Here is a 21,851-nt window from a genome sequence, read left to right as displayed (position 1 = left end):
CCCAGTCCTTCACTGGGGGATTCTAGGCAGGGGCTCTACTACTGAGCCACGCCCCCAGTCCCTCACTGGGGGATTCTAGACAGGGGCTCTACCACTGAGCCCCGCCCCCAGTCCTCACTGGGGGATTCTAGGCAGGGGCTCTACCACTGAGCCTTTGTCTGCCTGTGCACAGACCAGAGGTGAATATTGCATGTCTTCCTCAGGGTCTCCACACCTTATTTTTTGAGAACTGTATCTCTTGAGTGGCTAGGCAGACTGGCCAGTGAAAGCCTGTGGTTGTGGTGCATGCATCCTAACACACACACACACACACACACACACACACGCACACGAAAGTGTAATCAAATAAACAAGTAAACTACTCAACTACTCCAGTCAGATGCGATGGTGTATGTGCCTTTAATCCCAGAACTTGGGAGGTAGAGGTAGAAGAGCCTTGGGATCTCAGTGAGTTCGAGGATAGCCTGATCTATACAGTGAAATTCAGGCCAGCCAAGGCTATAGAGTGAGATATCTGTCTCAAACAACTTCAGGAGGTTGGGGAGAAAGAGAGGAAAGAAAAAGAGCACTGGCTGCTCTCCGAGAGGACCTGGAGCTCAGTTTCCAGCATCCGTAAGGTGCTTCACAATCATCTGTAACTACAGTCCGAGTCTTCTGATGCTGTCTTCTGATCTCTGCAGGTACCAGGCACACTTGCTGTGGACAGGCATAAAACTCATACATATAAAATAAATACATCTAAAACTATTAAAAATGCTTAATTTGCTGTGTTGTTTGAGCTTTAATGAGGCCAGTGCCATGTCAGGCATGGTGGTACAACTCCCGTAATTCCAGTACTGGGGAGGTGGAGGCAGGAGGATCATGAGTTCAAGGATGCATAGGGTGTTGGAGACCGCCACTTGAGGTTTTGTCATGCACGCACTGACAAACAAGTCTAGCAGAGTGACCAGGGTATACTTAGACATACACTGACCTCTGAGAAACCTCGACCTGACTGTACAGTTGAGAATATCCTCGAAGCTTCCGGACTTGGAGGCCAGGACGTTCCCTTGAACTCATACCACACTCCATTCCACCCCTCCCTTCTCTGTGGGCCCCGCCTGCCTTGCAAAGGGGTGGGGGGGGTGGGGGGCGGAGTTAAAATGTTATTTCCGGGATCCTCCCTCCTACTCTAAGGGACCACCTTTTTCTTATGATTGGCAGCATGTCTACCCAATAATCAGTGGAAGAAGAAATACGCCTTGGCGATCTCCTCACACGTGTTAGGAACGCCTCTTCAAAATAGACTAATTGCAAACTTCGGAAGGCGGGTTCTCCTGTGGGGGCGGGACAGAGTGACGGGCGTTCGTTTTGACTTATGGAAACATGACTGCCTGTAAGGCCCTACCAATCAGAAGTGAGAAGCCCGGATGTGGGCGGAACTGAAACTTCGGCGGTTGAACCGGTGGTGAAGAGGGCGTCTGTGGCGGTGACCAGCGAGTACGCGGCTGCGGGCGCGGGCTCCAGGCGCGGGCTCCAGGCGCGGGGATTGGGGAGTCCCCGGAGCACAGGTCCTTTCACGCAGGTGGACGCCAGAACCTATGCAAGCTGGAGATTTCACAGAGTCTTTATTGCGCTATGTTGTCGCTCCCGATATACGCGGCTAGAACTTAGAGGTCCCTTACCGAATACTGCACTAGAGCTTGTGAGGTAGAGCTTTATTTTGTATCTTTTGCACCCCACGGGTTGTGAGAGGTGGGGTTGCGGAGATGCCGCGAGTTCTGAATTTGAGTTGGTTTGGAGGATGGGGGCAGATGAAAACAGGGCAGGAGGTCTCTAGGGTTGAGGGTGTGTCTACCCTATGGACAAGAGGCGTTTACTGTGTGCACGCTCTGAGCAAGTAATTTTACGGGAAATCACTTTTAACTCTCCCCGCTTTCTTTGCAGTGCCAGATAATAGTTAGGCGCGTTAGTCAATAGTTCTACCACTACTGCTGAGCTCAAGAATGGATTTTATGTTTTGTTTTTGAGACAGTGTCTCACTTTGTCCTTGAACGCATAGAAATTATTGTGCCTTCATGCAAGTGTGTGATGGGGGTGGTGGTGGTTCATATCACAGGGTGGATGTGTAGTGACAGTTTTGGAATTTTGGTTCCTTTAAAAAACATGGGAATGTTATAAGAATATGTTTTCGTTTTAATCCCAGGTGTACCAGTTTTGGACTGTCCGCAGCTTACTATGATTTGCCTCCTGCTCTAGCAGAAATATGGTTTTGCCAGCTCCTGATAATTTTTTCGATTGCGTGACGTTTGGAATTCTGGGAGCTTTTTGGAGAGCATATAAATGCTAGGGCCCCCAAGAAGCGTGTGTGTGTGTGTGTGTGTGTGTGTGTGTGTGTGTGTGTGTGCGTGCCTGTGTGTATGTGTGGGTTGTTGGTCATTTAGGAAGGTTGGTTGTGGTTTGTTAGTAGCCGAAGTCAAAGAAGAAACAAAAGGAAAGAAATTAGATTCAGGGATTTTCCTGATTCCCCTCTCTTCCTCTATCCTTGTTTCTCTCCTATCTAGTGTTAGGGGGTGAAACTGTGCAATAAATTTGGGGATGGGGTGGGGTGGGGTGGGGAGAACCTACAAAGTAGCAAAGACCAGCTACATGACTGTGGAGGTCAGAGGACAACATTGTCGAGTCGGTTCTCTCCTTCTGCCTTAATGGGGGTTCTAGGGGTCAAGCCCAGCTCTGTGTTTGTGCATCAGGAAGCTTTACCCATTGAGTCATCTGGACAGTCTCTCTGAATGAACTCGGAAGCGTCATAGCAAACTCTACAGTGGTGCACACTGTAATCCCAGGACTGGGGAGCTGGGGTGGAAGAACTGACAGTTTGAGGTCAGTCTGAGCTACAGAATGAGTTTGAGGCTGGCTTTGCCTACCTAGGGAGATCTCATCTCAAAACGAAACAAATCAAGAGAAGAAGAGTGTGGGCTCTGGTATCTGTTTACCCAAGTTTGAGCCCTGGCACTGACCCTGGGACCCACTACTAAAATCATTCTGGCTTTGGGCAAGTTCTTTAATCCTTTCATACCTAAATTTCATGTTCTGCGGAATCACTTTTTCTATTCCACTTCCCTCACCTGCTCACCCTGTAGTGACTGCCAGGTGTCTCTTTCCCGTATCTATCTCTGCACAAACTCCACGTTATATCCAGTGTGTGTGGGGTTGTCGGTCATTTAGGAAGGCCAGCTCCTCTTTGCTTGGAAGTCCAGCTGACATGCAGTTGCCCCCAAACAATTCTTTGGGGTCTCTATTCTTACCTGACAGAACCTTCCTCTCAGGTACTTGGCTTGGTTCTTTATCACTCCTTCCTTTCCCTCCCATGTTAAAGAAAAGTGCACACACACACACACACACACACACACACACACACACACGTTAGGGTGAGGATGGACGTCGAGGGGACTTAGCTTGCCTGAGGCTCTGGCTTTGATCCCTAGGTCTGGAAGCCAGGTGTGGTGGTGAGCACCTGTGATCCCAGAGTTTGGGAAGTGGAGGCAGAAGGATCAGGAATTGAAGCCTAGCAGGCAGTCAAACCCTGTGTTCCTTCCTCTGTTTACCCCTCCTGCATTATACCTGCTCTTCCCTGGGCCCCACAGGTCCTGCCCACAGGATCTCCAGGTAGTGAGGGCTCTGTCTTCCTCCCTCTCCACAGTCCCACACCTTTGGAAATGACTTGCCTGTACTATTGGGACCACGCGGGTCTCAGGGTCTTTTGGATGTGGCAAATGCATGCTTTATACTGCTGTTTGCCCTTCTGCCTGGATTGGCTTTCCCCAGATGCCTGAGTGATTTCCCCACTCTTCAAGGGTCTCAGTCCGGGGGCTTCTTGAGGCCTTCCTGGCTGCTGTCGACTCACCTGGCTTTACTTCGTCTCGTTCGTTGCCACCACATCCTTCATTTATTCCTTGGGATTTCTCAGATCTGCCCACTAGTGTGGGCTCCTGAAGAACACACAGGTGTAGAAATAGTTACTATCCTTTCTCTGGTCTCCCCATGGTGGGAGTTGAAATATTGAGCTGGGAGGTACTCCTTCCTGGAAATGGAGTCAGCTGCAGTAAGAAACTGGACATATTGTGGTGCCCCTAGGGGCCTTGGAGCTGAGACTGGAGAGTGTCAGGATCCTTGGCCCTCCTCCATAGGCTGGCAAGCAGGTCTATGCCAGGCCAAGGTGCCGAAGAGACAGGAAGAAGGACAATTAGAAACGTTTGTTTTTATTGATCTGTATCTCAAGGGACTGGAGTCCTGTACAAGATGGAGAAGTGCTGTACGGCAGCCATGGCCCTAGTCTCTTACTTGTGGATTCTGGGCAAGCTAGCCATGCTTGCAGGCTTTGGGGAGGAAGCGTACGTGGCCTCTGGGCTGTCAGCTGAGAGTGGGTGGTAAGGGCAAGTACCCGGCACCTTACGTGATGACTGACGTAGCCCTCATGTACAAGGTCAGCGCTCCTGTCCCGAGTAGTACACACACACCCATGCACATGCGCTCGCGCATGCCCTGCTCCAGTAACTGGCGTTTAACCCAGGGTCTCACACATGCTAGGTAAGCCCCTACTACTAAGCTACATCTGTAACTTTTTTTGAGACTGGGTCTCACTAAGTTACCCAGAGTGGCCTTGATCTCCTGTTGCCCACCCTGGTCCTAGACTTTTGATTCTACATCCCAGCCTGTTGCTGGCAGGCCCTTGACCCCAGGCCTGGCTTTATCTTCACTTCACTTTACCACAAAATGGCAAGTACCTTGCCTCTGGCATATTGGGTAGTGAGGGAGGAGCTTTGATCTGAACCTGTGAGTTTCCAGCCTGTGGACTGATCGAAAGGTGTAAGCCATGCTTGAGTCAAAGCCTGTGAGTCAGTGAAGCCTGTGAGTCAGTGCTTGAAGAACCTTGGGAAGGAAGCATAGCTGGATAGTGAGTAGGAGAAGGCTGCTGATTCTAACTGTGGGAGCCTCAGTTTTATGGTCTGTAAAATGGGGGGATGGTTGTAATGTCTACCAGAGCAGTAGAACTAGGATGAAGCATTGAGCTACTAAGTGTGTTTTGGGGACACTCTGGGTGTGCTGGGAAGCTGCAGGGTACACTGTAATGGTCTAGATTGTGGGGTATCCTACACTTGACCTTAGCAGAAGGCACAGCAACCATGTTCAGTGGGCTTTTGTTGTTATGCCCCCTGGGGGCCAGTGTTGGGGAAGGGCAGGGTGGAGACGGAGAGAGCTCAGGCCAGCTCACATTCTTGCAGAGTTGGGGAGGCCAACTCAGAGTAGGTGGCGGTCAGGCTGTTGGGCACAGTGTGGGATATTCCTAGGAGAACCCAGTAAGGCTGGAGATGGGTGCGGGTATGAAGTGGTTTGTGGGCAGACAGCCTAGGGTAGGTGGGGACAGTGATTTGCCCACGACGATGGTGGGGTGTGGTGGGTTCTCTTTCCTCCTGAAATGTTGGAGCACAGTTTGGGAGGAGGAGCCAGGGCAGGGACCTGTAGCTCTGGGAAAGAGATTGAGATTCCCTGAGTGAAAGATGGTGAGGAGAAGGCTAGGGGCTGGAGACTGTAGCTTGTGTGAGAGCAACCTCAAGAGGCTGTGGCAGAAGTGGGTCAGGGGGGTCCCAGGTGTGCTTAGCACTGAGACGTGATGTCAAGGGCTGGCAAGGGCGGAGCCTCCCCACTGGGATGTTGGTCAGAGGGGATTAGAAGAGGGGTCAGGAGAGACTTGGGGCAGGATGGAAGTCAGCAACCAGGATGAACTTCCCAGGATGAACTTCAGGTCCCTTAGCAAGGATGGTGTGAGCAGGAAGAGGGAGGGAGCCTCAAGGCAGCGAGAGGGGCTGGGCCTGGATAGTCCCAAAGGTGGGGAGAGCTGCCCTGGGTGAGAGGTGAGAAATGTGCCTACCAGTGGGGCGGTAACAGTTAGGTACAGTTTGAGCAGAATTCAGGTAAAATACGGGGAAATGGAACACAGGCAGAAAGTGGGGTGTACGTGGGCTAGAACTTTGAATGAGTGGGCAGAATCGAAGCAGAATAAGAGGGGGCATGACAGTTCAGATAGAAAATTCAGGGGGCAGGGTCCTAGGAGAATGTGGAGGTAGAAGGCAGTGTAGGGGGAAGCAATGTGCTGGTTTCCCCACTCCTCAAGCTGGGAGAATAGAATGAACTAGGAGTCAGTGCAGGGGGAGGATCTGGCTTCCACCATGCACCACACCACAAGGGACAGGAAGTGGAGGTCTGCTAGGAGAGGGGTCCTGAGATTGGGAGAGGAGTGGGTGTTGGGAGCTCTGGCTAAGGAGGGAGCTGTCCAGAGTGTAGGCCTGGTTTGTGGAGTTCTTGCCTGGCAATAGCTAAGGGACAGTTTCTAAGCCTCCAAGAGTCGATGGGAGGGAGTGTAGTTGTGCACTGGGAGAGTGGATTTTAGGCCTGTTGTTATTCAGAGGGTGACTATTTGGGACCTAGGTGGTATGGGTGGGCACAGGATGCTTGATGGTGTTGTATGACCCAGGCGATGCAGGGTGGAGGACAAGGTCAGTTTGACAATGGGGACGAGGGACGCGGTACCTTGAGTGAGGGAGGTGGTACCTTGAGTGAGGGAGGCGGTACCTTGAGCACGTGCCCCAGGAGTTCCTCCTCCAATGCTGTGGTAAACTGCTGTGGTGGCTGCCCTGTGCTTTGGCGGCAGATGCTGAGGTCTCTGGGCGGGGCCAGAGATTAATACTCCAAGCTTTAGAACTCCTAGAAAGTGGAAGCTTAATTACTAGGGGCTTCCAGATTTATGAAGCCCTCCACTAAAAAACATTCCAGAAACCAGAGTCCCAAGCCAACATGGCTGGCGTATGTGTTTTCTCCAAACCTGTTCCTAAATCAAACCAAAGCAAACCATAACAGGAGGCCAAAGCCAACACCACTGCCACAAAGTTAGTGCTTTGTGGTGGTGCTACGTTTTGTTCTGGGGATAGGATTTCTGCTTTGGGAATCTCGTTATGCAACCCAGGCTGGTCTCAAACTCTTGGCAACATTTTCTGCTTCTGTCTGAGTGCTGGGATAGCTGGTGTGCACCATCATGCGGAGTGGGGAGTCGGTTCCTGGATCTACTGTTCCTCTCAGAAGGAGCTCACTGTTCTGCATCTCATTCCTTGTCTGAAAGAGGAATTTAAAAATGATGCCTTCCTAGCAGAGCTGTTAGTGAGAATTAAGGTGGATATCAGCATATAAAGCACAAAGAACTGTGCTGGGTGTGGCCATCCCAGCACTTGGGAGGCTGAGAGAGGAGAATCCTCTGAGCTAGAGTGAAACCCAGTCTCAGAAGACCATGGTCGGGGGCTGGGCTCAGTGACTAAGGGTGCTGGCTTCTCTTCCGGAGGACCTACTTCAATTCCCAGCACCCACATGGTAGCTCACAACTGCCTGTAACTCCAGTTCCAGTGGCAACACTGCCTTTGGCCTCTGTAGACACCAGGCGTGTCTTTACGTCTCTGTCTTGTCCCCGTTTTCAGGGACCCTGGCCATGGAGCAGCCAGCTGGCCTGCAGGTGGACTACATGTTCCGGGGTGTGGAGCATGCTGTGCGGGTGGTGGTTTCTGGGCAGGTGCTGGAGCTGGAGGTGGAGGACCGGATGACAGCTGACCAGTGGCGTGGAGAGTTTGATGCCAACTGTGAGTGTGCCTGCTGGGGTGGGCTCCAGTCCCCACCCTGGAGCTCTCCTAAGGCTGAGGCTGAGCTAAGCTGTGCTCTTGACTCTACTCAAGCTCTTCAGAGTGGGGCGGGAGTGTGGGTCCCATCGGTCTGGCCAGAGGCAATAAGGGGTGGGCAGAGCTGGAGAACGTGAGCATGTTGCCTATGGACTGGGCAAGTGGTCAGACCTCAGGCGGAACTTTTCTTTCCACTCAGTCATTGAAGACTTGACTCATAAGACCGGGAACTTTAAACAGTTCAGCATCTTCTGTAACATGCTGGAGTCAGCCCTCACCCAGGTAAGGACCAGCCTCAGGGATGGGAGGTTACTCTTCTGTAGAACTTGGGGTGCGAGGCTGGGATGGTTACCTCATGTGTGCAGGGTGCTTGGCCTTCAGAACTTCTTTTGCACGTGCCAGTGGGTCCGAGTCTGGTGACAAACCAACCAATCAACCAACCAACCAACCAACCAACCAACCAACCAACCAACCAATGTATTGCTGGGGGTGTGGCTCCGGGGTAGGGTGCTTGCTTAGCTGCTAAAGCCTCTGGTTGGGTCACCAGCACCTCGTGATCTGCCATAGTGGTGTATGCCTGTAATCCCAGAATTTAAGTGGTGGTGGTTAGAAGGTCCAAGGTTTCCCTTATCTACATAGTGAGATGGAGGCCAGCCTGGAGTGCAGGAGACCCTGTCTCAAAATGATAAAACAAGTATTGAGGGGAGCCGGAGCCATGGCAGCTAAGAGCAGTGGCTGTTCTGGAGGACTCGGGTTCAGTTCCCGGCAGGCACCTCAGGCAGCTCAGGACTGCCTGTAACTTCCTCCCCAGTGGTTCTTCCGACCCCATCTAACTTCTGAGGGCACTTGCACTCACACATACATACTCCCTCCCAGAATTAAAAGCAGAATAAATCTTAAAACCAAAAGAGAAAAGAAAAATAGATTCAGGTCCCAGGGAAATGTAGAGAAGAGAGGAAGAGCCACCCTGTGTTAATGCTCTTGTTAGGAGATTGGTGAGGGCTGGCAAGCTGGCCTCACAGGTAAAAAGGTGCCAGCTTGGCCAGCCTGGCCACCCGAGTTCCAGCTCCAGGTCACACCGGGTGGAGGGCAGAACAGAATACTGAAAGCTGTCTCTGACTTCCACACGGGCACAAGAACACAAGCATACACTTGCACGCATGCGTGCACGACACACACACTAATATTAAATAAGTACGCAATAAAGTTTATATTAGAAGTACATTTTCATGGAGTTCATATTTTTTTTCTTTTTTTTTTCTTTTTTCTTTTTTTCGGAGCTGGGGACCGAACCCAGGGCCTTGCGGTTGCTAGGCAAGCGCTCTACCACTGAGCTAAATCCCCAACCCCTTCATATTTTTTTTAAAAAAGAATTCTGAACCTTTTTTTTTTTTCCTTGAGACACTGTCTCATCATGTAGTCCAGGCTGCCCTAGAACCCCTTGAGCTTACTGTGTAGCCAGGGATGACCCTGAGTTCCTCATCTTCTTGCTTCTGTCTTCTAGTACCTGGACTACAGGTCAAGGCAGCATTTTGTGGCCTTTTGTATGTAGTGCTGGTGGCTCATGTGGTGCTGGGCTGGAACTGAGGGCTTTGTGCTTGCTGGGCGAGCATGAGCCCCAGCCCAGGATTTTGGAGAAATGGTTCAATGGTTAGGAGAACTTCCTGCTCTTGCAAAGGGCACAGTTGGTTCCTAGCACCCACACCAGGTGGCTTACAGTACTCTACAGGAAGTGGGTGCTGGGAATCGAACTCAGGTCTTTTAGAAGCACCGCAGAACTGTTAACCTTTGAGCCATCATCTCTCCAGGCTCCTGGCTAGCATTTTTCAGATAGTGGAGTGCTTGTGTGCACTAACACACTGATGTGCACAGGTATAGCCTCTGGAAAGTTAGTTGCCAGGGGCATTGGCCACCCCATCAGGTGGCTCCCATTGGATGCCTGACATCTCAGCACAGGGGAGGTAGAGGCAGGAGGATCAGAAGGCCATCCTTAGCTACAAAGTGAGTTCAAGGTCAACCTGGGTTACATGTGACCCCATCTTTCCTAAAACTAGAAAACATTTCAACTCCAAACCACACAAAACCTTTGCCTGGGATGTGTGATCTGCACTACTCTAAGCCGTCCTTTGTCTGCAGGAGTGACTGTCATGAGTTACACAGAAAACCCAAATGTTGGCCCACTTCATCCTTTGCTGCCACTTGCTTGATTCCATTCTTCCTGACCCCCTTCTCTCTATTTCCCCTTCCTCTTTTCTTTCTATCTTGTCTTTTCTTTCCCTCTCCTTTCTTTCATCTCATTTAGCCCAGGCTGGCCTTAAACTTGCTATGTGGCTGAGGATGACCTTGAACTTCTGACCCTTGTACCACCACTTCCCCAGTGCTGAGAAGACAGGCATGCGCTTCCATGTCCAGGCCCACACCTAGGCTTTGGCTGAATTTCTCCTCAGGGATCAGCACTCACCAGCACTTTGGCCTCATTATTGTGGCTGTGCACAGCAGGAAGGGCATGTGTTGTTTCTCTTAGGAAAATGGTTTGGCCTGGTGACCCTGTGTGTGTCTGGTAGCACCGCAGACTCGCAGGTGTGAGGTGCTCTCCAGTGTATTCCTCCAACCATGACCAGCCTCCTTGTCAGGAAACTCAGGCACCCTGTGATCCGGCACAGTGTCTGGAGGGTGGCTGTGGTCCCAGGGTACCTATGATTGTCCTTGGCATCACCCCTCCTCCTCCTCTCCCACAGAGTAGTGAGTCTGTCACTCTGGACCTGCTCACCTACACAGACCTGGAGTCTCTGCGCAGTCGCAAGCTGGGGGGCCGCCCGGGTCCCTGCCCCAGGTCGGCCCAGCTCAACTCCAAACGCTACCTCATCCTCATCTATTCCGTGGAGTTTGACAGGTGGGCATGGGGCTGGCTCCGGGCCCAGGCTGGTGGCAGGGGTGGGAAGAGTCCCGGTGTCTGGGGTGATTTTACTTCACCTGCAGAGTCTGTGGGCGCTGTGTCATTTTACGGTTGCGACTGGCTGCAGGTGACAGATGGTCAGGACCTCTTGCCTTACTGTATGCAGTTGAACCAGCCTTGCACGTGGTAGGCGAGTGCTCTGTCCCTGATTTTTTTGAAACATAATCATTTATCACACAGCTAGCCATCCAGATTGCAGCTCAGATTCCTGATAGGGACGTGAGAGCTTTCTGTTTTGTTCCTTGTGTATTTGAAGAAGAAGGGACAGGGCTGTATGAGCCCTCAGCAGATCGTTCATAGTTGGCCTAGAGGTGGTCGTATACTGGGAACTGAAGCCCAGACTTCTGGAAGAGCAGCCAGTGCTCTTGACTGCTGAGCCATCTCTGAAGCCTCTTCCTTTAAAAAGTTTTAAAATTTCTTATTTTATGTGTATGGATGTTTTGCCTGTACGTGTCTGTATCCTACCATCTTGTGCCTGCAAAGGCCAGAAGAGAGCATTAGGTCCTCTGGGACTGGAGCTAAGTTGTGGGTGCTGGGAATGGAACTCGGGTCCTCTGCAAGAACAGCATGGGTTTTAAACGTCGAGCTCTCTCCAGTCATTCTGCGCCCTCCACCTTTATTTTTTAAAGAGAGTCATGCTATGAAGCTCAGCCTGGCCGCAAACTCATGGCAGTCCTCTTGCCTCAGCCTCTTGGGAACTGGGATTACAGGTTGGAGCAAGCACACTTAGCCAGGAATGGCTCTTGAGTTGCTGGGCAACAGAGTCTGTATGTCCTGGTCCCTGGGCTAGTGATTGGAAGTTGGCAGTCCTACAGGACCCACATGTTGGAGCCCCATCTGCAGGCATCCGGCCATTGCTCTGGCTCAGGGCTGCCTTAGCTCAGGCCAGCCAGTGTCTTCTTGGGAGAGGCTGGGGCGGGTTGTGCTTGAAGATAGCTCTTCCTGTAGAGCTCATGTGACAGTGCCTCCCCTGCAGACATGACAGCCAGCCATGACACTGTCCAGCCAGGTGTCCTCAGAATCCTGGAGGCAGAAGCTCAGAGGCACCGGGCTTGACTGACTGGCACAATGGTGTGTGGGACAACGAACCTAGAATCAACCGCTTTCCCAGCACTCGGGAGGCAGAGGCAAGCAGATCTCTCACGTTTCAGGCCAGCCTGGTCTATGTAGAGAGTTCAAGCCAGGGATACACAGAGAGACCCTGTCTCAGAAACCCAAACAAGCAAGACCTTCAAAACAAAACACCAAGAATACAAACTCTTGGGGACTGCAAGTGCTTGTGTTCTTTGGCTTACAGACCTGGCTCTCGGGTGGGTGGATCTTGGCCTCTGAGATGCCACGGTTCTGATCCCCTCTCTCAGGATTCACTACCCGCTGCCCCTCCCGTACCAGGGCAAGCCTGACCCTGTGGTTCTGCAGGGCATCATCCGCTCACTGAAGGAGGAGTTGGGTCACCTTCGAGGGATGAATGGCGGCCAGGATGCTCGGGAGACAGAGATCTGGCATCTGAGGGAGCAGTGAGTCTGGGGAGTGTGTGGTGGATTGGGATGTGGTGGACGGGACAGGCACTGCCCATCATCTGTTTCCTTGGGAACACTGGCTGTCTTCCTCCTGAGCCCTGCCTCTCTCCCTGCCCTTGGTTGGGTGCTGGGGATTCAGCAGTGATTGACAGCCCTGGCTCTGTCTTCCTGGGCCTCTGTGGCAGTGAGGGAGATGCACAGATGAACATTCAGCATATGGGGGGCACCGAGGGGGTCCCAGAAAGAGTTGCAGAAGCATCAGCAAAGGTGACGTAAGGCAGGCCGGCAGGGTGAGCTGAATAGCCTTCACCTGACTGAACTCTTGGTGTTGCCTGGCTCCCTGCCTGGGGTACCTAGCCCAGTGGGAATGGATGTTAACAAGAACCACATGAACATGCTATTGGATGTGGATGGGTGAGGAGCAGGCAGAAGAGCAGCCGTGACCTGGACCTGCTAAGTCTTGAGGTGGGTTAGGTGAAGGGGTTAGGACGAGTGTGCTAGGTAGATGACACAGCATGCACAGGGTCCCCGAGGCAGGTGGGACTGTGGTGGGAACGGGAAGAGACTGGAGGCTTCTGGGAGGCTTACTGACTCTGCTGTGTCCTGTCGTCTATAGGCAAGGGTTTGGTCTCCACCTGGAAATGGCCAATTCTTTAAGGAGGACTAGGGATATTAAAAAATTAAATATTCTCATTGTATCATGTGCATGATGAGAGTACGTATGTTTTTGGGTATACACACCATGGCATGTGTGTAGAATCAGTTTTCTCAGTCTATAATTACATGGCTTCCATGGGTCAAATTCAGGTTGCCAGGCAAGCATCACGGACCGGCAAGCACACTGAGCCATCTTGCTGATCCCTCTTTCTTTCTTTTGAGGCAAGGTCTTAGGTGTTCAAGACTGACCTCAAACTCTCTGTAGTCAGGAATGGTTTATTCAGTGCTGGGTATTGAACCCAGAGCACCATGTATGTTAGCCAACCAAGTCATGTTTCAGGCCCCATATTGTTCGTTGTGAAATTTATGTTGTTATGTATTTGTGTCTGTATGAGGGTGTGTGCACATGTGTAGATCCTAGGGTTCAGAAAGCAGCTGTCCTCACAGCAGCCCTGTGAGACAGACACTGCTGTCATCACCAGGTTCCAGTTCAGAGATGCTAGGGGACTTTCACAGGGCACACAGCAAATTTTATGGCCAGGCTATGCCTTGGATGCAGCTAGAATCTTGGCACTGTTGGCACATAGGTGCTAGTCCAGACTGAGTGCCAAATACTACCAGAGAGGAATGGCCTTCTCTTGAGGGTGGGGTTTTACAGGCTACCAGGCCCCATGGGTGCTGCTGATCAGAGGTGAGGTGGAAGAAGGACACAGTGGGAGCATGGGAACCTCATCCTCCATCCAGGCCACACCTGTATGCACCTCCCAAATTGGCCATAAGGCTTCGACTTCTACCCATTCACAGTACTGTCGAGGGCACCTTGAAATCTCTGAGCTGGTGGCATCTTCCCCATCCTGTTCTGACCTGCCGGTCCTTCTTTTCCTTGGAGACCAAGTTTTGCTATGCAGACCAGGCTTACCTTGATCTGTCGGCTCTCCTCCTGCTGCTCTGAGTACATGTGTGTGTGTGTGACCACCTCCCCACAAGGAGCTCCTCAGGAGGAAGCTGCCCCACAGGGGTGGTCCAGGCAGAAGGCAGAAGGGCCGCGCTGACAAGTGCCCACTCTACAGAGGCTGGTGGCAGGAAGGGCATGACGGAGAGTGGGGATTACTGCTGTGTCTTGCTCAGTGTGTGCTCATTGTATGTGCCCATGTGTGTGTGTGCGCGTGCGTGCGTGCGTGCGTGCGTGCACACACAAACCTACTTTAAAAACAAAACTATTTTGGGGCTGGGGATTTAGCTCAGTGGTAGAGCGCTTACCTAGGAAGCGCAAGGCCCTGGGTTTGGTCCCCAGCTCCGAAAAAAAAAGAACCAAAAACAAACAAACAAACTATTTTTATGTGTTTGCTAGTTAGGCAAGGCTATCCCTGACTCTGCCTCCCAAGTACGGAAATTATAGGTGTCCACCATGTTTTGCTCTTGGCTTGTTTCCCTCCTTCCATCCTTGTATGAGACAGGGTTTCTCTGTAGACCAGGCTGGCCTCGAACTCAGAGACCCACCTGCCTCTGCCTCCCAGGTGCTGTGATCAAAGGTGTGTGTGCCACCACGTTTTGTTAGTTCTTGAGACTGATTGATGTCTTATTACGGGATGATCCAGGTCCACAGTTCTTTAGCTCTTGTTGGCTGGAGTAAAGAAGCGTGTCCCTGAGGCAGGTTTCCCCAGGAGTGCTGAGGGCCGAGTCTTTCTTTTTGTTCATTTCTGACAGAACACAGAGTTGGCTCCCGTTCCCCACAGAAGGTAGCTTAAAACACTGGAGTTGGTTGCTGGGCATGGTGGTGCACGCCTTTAATTCTAGTACTGTGGATGCAGAGGCAGGCGATGGTTCTCTGTCAGTTCTAGGCCAGCCTGGTCTACAGAGAGAGTTCCAGGATAACTAGTTATACACAGAGAAACCCTGTCTCAGAAAACAAAACAAAAACAGCAGCAACAACAAAACAAAATCCCCAAACCAAACAACAATGAAAACAAAACACTGTACTGAGTCAGAGACGCTCACCCTGTAAAGGTGCTTGCCACCAAGCCTGCTGCTTTGAGCTCAGTCTCTGGGACCCGCGTGTAGAAGGGGAGAATCAATTCCCACTCATTGTCCTCTGCTCTACATGAATGCTGGATGCGGGTGTGTCTTGCGCATACACACAAATAAATGCAATAAAAATAAAACCAAATGAAAAACCACTACAAGTGTATTCTGTCTCCCCCTGGAGGCCAGCGTCTGAAATGGTGTTCACTGGGCTGTAGCGCAGGCGCTCCTAGGCCATCCTCCTGGGCCCTTGGGAGAGCCCCTTTTTTGCCTCTCCAACACTTGGGGGCTGCAGCTGTTCTTTGGTTTAGGCCTTAGCACTCTGGCCTGAGCCTCTGTGGTCACATCCCCTCCCCTCTTCTGTATCTAATCTCAGGTTGTGATCTGCCCTGACAATTGGGGGGGAGGTCCTTTCATCTCATCACTCATACCAGATCTATAAAAGTCGCTTTTTGCCAGATAGTGGAATGTGTGAAGGTTCCAGGAGAAGGCCTTGGGTGTCTTTGGGCACGTGGCCGGGGTGGAGTGGGCGGGAGGCAGTAATCAGCTCGTAGATGTGACCTAATACATTTGCTGCAGTGATTTCATGTTGGTGTTGTCTTTGCCAGGTGGGCCTATTCATGTTGGGTTCTATATCCTTTTGGAAGGGTCCCAGGAAGCTTTTCTCTTGTTATTTAAGTCCCAGACATAAAACCCAGACCTTGTGCATACTAGGTGAGTGCTCTGCCACTGGTCTATACCATACTGGGGGATCTAGGCAGGGGCTCTACCACTGAGCCCCGTCCCCAGCCCCTCACTGGGGGATTCTAGGCAGGGGCTCTACCACTGAGCCCCGCCCCCAGCCCCTCACTGGGGGATTCTAGGCAGGGGCTCTACCACTGAGCCCCGCCCCCAGCCCCTCACTGGGGGATCTAGGCAGGGGCTCTACCACTGAGCCCCGCCCCCAGCCCCTCACTGGGGGATTCTAGGCAGGGGCTCTACCACTGAGCCCCGCCCCCAGCCCCTCACTGGGGGATTCTAGGCAGGGGCTCTACCACTGAGCCCCGCCCCCAGCCCCTCACTGGGGGATTCTAGGCAGGGGCTCTACCACTGAGCCACGCCCCCAGCCCCTCACTGGGGGATTCTAGGCAGGGGCTCTACCACTGAGCCCCGCCCCCAGCCCCTCACTGGGGGATTCTAGGCAGGGGCTCTACCACTGAGCCACACCCCCAGCCCCTCACTGGGGGATTCTAGGCAGGGGCTCTACCACTGAGCCACGCCCCCAGCCCCTCACTGGGGGATTCTAGGCAGGGGCTCTACCACTGAGCCACGCCCCCAGCCCCTCACTGGGGGATTCTAGGCAGGGGCTCTACCACTGAGCCCCGCCCCCAGCCCCTCACTGGGGGATTCTAGGCAGGGGCTCTACCACTGAGCCACACCCCCAGCCCCTCACTGGGGGATTCTAGGCAGGGGCTCTACCACTGAGCCACGCCCCCAGCCCCTCACTGGGGGATTCTAGGCAGGGGCTCTACCACTGAGCCCCGCCCCCAGCCCCTCACTGGGGGATTCTAGGCAGGGGCTCTACCACTGAGCCACGCCCCCAGCCCCTCACTGGGGGATTCTAGGCAGGGGCTCTACCACTGAACCATGCCCCCAGCCCCTCACTGGGGGATCTAGGCAGGGCTCTACCACTGAGCCACGCCCCCAGCCCCTCACTGGGGGATTCTAGGCAGGGGCTCTACCACTGAGCCACGCCCCCAGCCCCTCACTGGGGGTTACTAGGCTGGTGGTCTACCACTATTTTTCCAGTATGTTTTATTATTTTATCAGGAGGTAATGTTAACATGATCTATTGTTGCATTTAGAATTTTTTTAGTAGAAAGAGCCAGAAGGCAAGGACAGTTTTAGAAAAGGAATATACTGTCTGTTCTTACTTTTTCCTTGATTTTTTTTTTTTTTGGTTCTTTTTTTTTGGAGCTGGGGACTAAACCCAGGGCCTTGCGCTTCCTAGGCAAGTGCTCTACCACTGAGCTAAATCCCCAACCCCTTTTTCCTTGATTTTACACCCAGGTTTTTTTTTTTTTTTTCTGATACTGATAAAGCATAGTTTCCAAGGAAAGTAACAATTTTTTAAATGACTATTTTTATTTTATGTGCATGGTGTCTTGCCTGCATGCCTATCTGTGAAGGTGTCAGATCCTCTGGAACTGGAGTTACAAGAGGTTGAGAGCTTCCATGATGGTGCTGGGAATCGAACCCTGGTCCTCTGGATGAGCAGCCAAAGCCGTTAACTGTTGAGCCAGCTCTCGGGCCGCAGTAACAATTGTTTTCTTTATCCTGAACAATACCAGTGCACTCACTGGTGAGACTTTGACTGCAGGTTAGATGTTTTTGCAGCCTCTTTTGCCTTGAATCTGTGTATCCCACTTGCTAAAACCCTGTATTCCAGTCACATTCTGCAGTGTTACTCTTCCTTTGGTGTACATTTGTGCCTTGGAGCCTGTTGATTGCCCCCCACCTCCCGACTTTGGTGATAGTTCCTGAGGCAGGAGGATTGCTGGGACTCAGAAATTCAAGATCAGCCTGGGCAGTATAGCCAGAGCCTACATAAAGTATTTTCACATAGTTCCAGAGTCAAAAGCTGGAGAGAGGGGTACATCCAGAGAAGTCCTGTTTCTCTACCTGTACCTCTTCTCTCCCCATAGGCAGCCCCTTCTTTATTTGAAAGTTTTTCATTTATGTTTTTTACAACTTTTTTTTCTTTTCTTTTCTTTTTTTTTTTTTTTTTTTCTAAGCTGGGGACCGAACCCAGGGCCTTGCGCTTGCTAGGTAAGCGCTCTACCACTGAGCTAAATCCCCAACCCCTTCATTTATGTTTTTAAAAGTACAAACCACCTCAGATCATTTTCAGCCTCTCCCATTTCCTTTTACAAAAGAGGACTTGGTACATACATCTGCCCTGTGTCAAATAGTAGAAATCCGCTCTCCTTTTCATGGAGGCACTTCTCTGTGGATGCACAGGGAAATTCAACTAGTTCTCCATGGATACTTGCTTACCTTTGCTTCCCTGTTTATAAGCAGCAGGGAAGGAAAGCCTTGGGTATGTGGCGTTTTCGTAAGGGTCTTTGAGCAGGGTAGTGACCTCATCAGTTTGGTTTGGCTGGCAAATAGAAGATTTGTCTGGGAAAGGTTTGGAAATGGAAACAAGGTCAGTTGAGCTGTGCTCGCTGCAGGCATCTTTTAGCCAGGTCACCATGTCACTAGGGCTTGTATGGGGGTGGGTGAAAGTCAAGTAGCTTCAGTATCCTCCTTGCTTCGGAGTGAGTTGACAGGGACAGACTCCTTCCAGGGGACTGTATTCCTCCTTCCTGGGGGACCTTAGGAACTGCCATCTGTGGAGCTCACAGAGTACTCAGTTTCCCTCTCGCTCTCCCTCCCCCCGCCCTCCGCAGGGTGACCCGCTTGGCGTCAGAGAAGCGGGAGCTGGAGGCGCAGCTGGGCCGCTCCCGAGAGGAGGCTCTGGCGGGTCGGGCAGCTCGCCAGGAAGCCGAGTCGCTGCGGGGGCTGGTGAGGGGCCTAGAGCTGGAGTTACGGCAAGAGCGTGGCCTTGGGGGTCGGGCTGCTGGCCGCCGCAGCCAGGATTGTCGCAGACTAGCTAAGGAGGTGAGGGAGCGGATGCGGTGAGGGGGCGCTGCGGTGGACCTCGGCCTGCTATGGACCTCAGCGGTCCCTGTTTTCCTTCCGCAGCTGGAGGAGGTAAAGGCGTCAGAGCGCAATCTGCGTGCTAGGCTCAAGACTTTGAATTGCGAGCTGGCTATGTACCGAAGGGGGTGAGAGGCGTGGCTCATGGGGAGGTGGGGCTAAAGGAGGGGTGGGGTGAGAAGATGGCTTTGGGGTGGGTGGGCGGGGCCTGTGGAGAATTAGGTAGGGCCTGGAGGTAGTGTCTGGAGTACAGTGGAGCCTAAGCGCTTAGTGATCTCAGGTAAGATTCAAGGAGCTAACTGCTGACCTTGATTGGCGGAGAAAGGGCTTCCAGGGAGCTGTGAGAGAAGGAGGACCTCGGAAAGAAGGATCGGTGAAGGTGTTTGGATGTAGGGAAGTAGTGGCAGGTCCTGGAAAAGAACTTGGACAAGGTGGGGTATAGAAAGGTATCTGTGAGCTGGGTAATGTTTGAGGAGATAGAATGTGGGCCTCAGGGTATAGAGGAGGTGCGCGTGGCACCAGAGTTGGGGTGGGCTAGTGAATGGGAAGCTGACAGTGGACTCAATGCTCCCAGGAGACGCACCTTGCCGGCTGGAGCCAGGGAGGACCGAGCTTTATCATCTCGGGAGCGCTCCACGTCTCGTGGTCGCACGGCCACTCGCTCCTCATCGCGGGAGAGCAACCGCGGAGCCCGGAGTCACGGCCGGCCAGCACACCCCTCACCCTCACCTACAGGTCAGTGACCGCCCCACCTCTTGCTGTGGGGGAGGCAGACAGGTGCCGGCCGGTATGCAAGCCAGCCTTCTCCCTACATTGTCTAGGTAGTCGTGTGCCCCGTTTTGACCCCACAGCCTTCGTGAAAGCCAAAGAGAAGAAGCAGAGAGAGATCAGGATGAAGTAAGTCAGTGCCAATTTCCCACCTCTGTTCTGTGCTCGGTTCTTACTTCAGTTCCTCTTCCCACCTCTCACTAACCTGTAGCTAAGCCTTGTCTCTTCTCTGGGCTCCCACTTCTCTCCCTGCTCCGTCTCCTCTCCTCCATTTTCCGTACCGAGCTAACCTCTTGGCTAACTCTGCTTTCCTCTGCTCCCATCTCCTCCCTTGGTCCTTCTTTCTTCCCTTGTCCCTGTTACCCCTGCACCCCGATTCAGCCCCCTCTCGTGGTCCCGCCCTCTCCTGAGCTCGTTTTGCTCTCCTAACCCGTCAGGTGCACTGCTCATTTTCCCCACCCACACATATCAACATCTCCAAGTGACCTCTAGCTGGCCACCGACTCTGGCTGTGGCTGGTTCCAATCCCCGCAGTAGTTGGTGTACATTCCTAGTCTCTGGTTTTCTAGGCGGCAGCAGCAGCAGCAGCAGCAGCAGCAGCAGCAGCGGAACCGAATGGGCAGTGGAGGAAGCGGGGACGGTCCATCTGTCTCATGGTCTCACCAGACTCGGCCCCCTGCTGCTGTGACCGGCCGAGGGGATGCAGCTAACCGCTCCCGGAACCGCAGCTCCTCCGGTAACCAGCTCTGAGAGGCAGTGTGGCTGCGGGCGGTGGGCGGGCCATGTGACTCCTGGGCCTCACGCCCTTCGTCTCCCCCTAGTGGACAGTTTCCGCAGCCGCTGCTCGTCAGTCAGCTCCTGCAGTGAGCTAGAGGATTTCTCCCAGTCAGTTTCCAAAAGGTAATGATTGGACTCTGGGGGAAGACACTTTGGAAAGGGTGCCTGGGGAGAGTGGAAGCAATCTTTTTCAGGGAAATTAGGTGACGGAGGTTGGAGGTCTTAAAACCACGAAGTGGGTCAGGAGGGAGGTGCCAAAGATGCTCTGTGGTCTTCGATTGCCCTCTTTTTCTAGTCGTCGTTGCCGTGGACGCGGGAAACCACCCAGCCCCATACCCTGGAGTGGGTCCAAGACGGTGAGGCTCATTCCCAGGCTGGGAGGTGGGTGGGGTAGTACTAAACCACAGAAGATAAGCCATCATCTATATTCTATGATTCTCTAGCCTGGGGATACCAGGTTGTAGAGGGGAATCTAGAATGACCCTTGAAGAAGGGTGTTTGGGCTTGGTGGGCAAAATCTTAGTGGCCACAGTATGTTGCTTTAAGTTTCGGACTGAAGATGTGGCTCAGTCGGTAGAATACCCTTCTGGTAAAGGCCCTGGGTTCTGTATAAAGAGGGTGGGTAGAGTGGCATTCAAACCAGCACTCAGGAGGTGGAGGCAGGAGCGTTCAAAGTCTAAGATCAGCTTTGGCTATCCAGTGAGTTTGAGGCCCACCCGGGGTACATGAGATCTTGGATCAAAAGGAAAAAGGAAAAATACTCTCTTCTCAAATGACACCAGATCCTCGCACCCGGCATCTCCTCTGTCACGACTAAGGGAGCCTGGTCAGCCTCTCTGTGCCTCAGGCTTTTCCAGTTCACCTTTTGGATGGCTCTTGTGTCAGAAGGAGGTTCTTGATTCAGTGGCGACCTGTAGACCCTCAGATTCAGAGTCCCCGTGGGACTTGGGGGATGGGAGTAGAAGGGGGTTTCCTGACTCCTTTCCTGCTCCTCTTATTACCAGAAGTCTACCACTCGAGAACGCAACAATCACCAGAGACACTTGGCCAGCTCTGGGGCCTGGGTCCCCATCAAAGGTGAGCCCAGGGTGTCCCATATTTGTCCCTCCTGTCCGGTCCTTATCTCAGAACTGTTTGGGGTGATAACAAGTTTATTGGTCCTTGCTGTACTGGCCCTTCATGGTCCCCACCCCCACCCCTGTTTTCACAGAGTACAGCTCCGACTACCAGGGAGCCGACATGGCTGAAATAGATGCCCGCCTGAAGGCTTTGCAGGAATACATGAACCGGCTGGACACACGGTCATGACCCTGGAGAGGTGGTACCCTGATTTCCCATTCTGCCATCCGGGGGTCTGGTGTGGAGGCAGTGCCCCTCCCACGTTCCACATCTCCTGGTGCTCCAGGGGTCTCAGGTGTGTGAGGCCCGACTCCTCCCCCTCCCCCTCCCAGTAATGCATTCTAGGAGAAGAGGGTATGTGTATTTTGTAAATAAATATGGTTGTTTTTGGGACCCCTTAGCCTGTGATTCAAGGGTAGGCCTGGAGTGGGCAGAAGTGAGGATGGGGTTGACAATTGGGCCCGAAGGTGAGGTGTATTTGGCCTGACTGACTTGGAGGCAGGAGAGCAGTGGTGAGCCGTGTGTCTCCAGAGGAGTTCAAGCAGGGTTAGATGTGCCTGGCTGCGTGGCGGGAGGTGGGGGGCGTCTTGCAGCATGGCCCACGTTGTCTGGTTCTTTTGAGCTTCTGTGGGTGATGTTGGCACCTGCCTTGTA

The 21,851-nt window shown here is 52.7% G+C and overlaps 1 protein-coding gene and 1 long non-coding RNA gene across 3 annotated transcripts; one reads left to right on the top strand and one right to left on the bottom strand.

The window, feature by feature from the left end:
• Window positions 1–380: 380 nt before the first annotated feature.
• On the bottom strand, window positions 381–1,089 carry LOC134485103 (uncharacterized). The gene is made up of 2 exons (XR_015649811.1): window positions 974–1,089; window positions 381–696 (listed from the first exon to the last, which is right to left on the bottom strand). It is a non-coding gene; the product is annotated as an uncharacterized LOC134485103 (long non-coding RNA).
• Window positions 1,090–1,357: 268 nt separating this feature from the next.
• On the top strand, window positions 1,358–21,590 carry Ccdc61 (coiled-coil domain containing 61). Of its 2 annotated transcripts, none has more exon segments than NM_001106229.1 (14): window positions 1,358–1,689; window positions 7,503–7,661; window positions 7,897–7,979; window positions 10,436–10,590; window positions 12,015–12,170; window positions 18,284–18,494; window positions 18,579–18,661; window positions 19,108–19,268; window positions 19,355–19,430; window positions 19,871–20,037; window positions 20,123–20,201; window positions 20,374–20,434; window positions 21,083–21,155; window positions 21,289–21,590. In NM_001106229.1, coding segments are annotated over 13 exon segments (1,551 nt in total). In that variant the 5' UTR covers window positions 1,358–1,689; window positions 7,503–7,513; the 3' UTR covers window positions 21,387–21,590.
• The last annotated feature ends 261 nt before the right edge of the window (window positions 21,591–21,851 follow it).

The sequence above is a fragment of the Rattus norvegicus genome, chromosome 1 (assembly GCF_021556685.1).
Source record: "Rattus norvegicus strain SHRSP/BbbUtx chromosome 1, alternate assembly SHRSP_T2T, whole genome shotgun sequence".
Lineage (NCBI taxonomy): Eukaryota > Metazoa > Chordata > Mammalia > Rodentia > Muridae > Rattus > Rattus norvegicus.
Note: the sequence above shows the minus strand (reverse complement) of the source record. Positions and strands in the feature narration are given on the sequence as shown.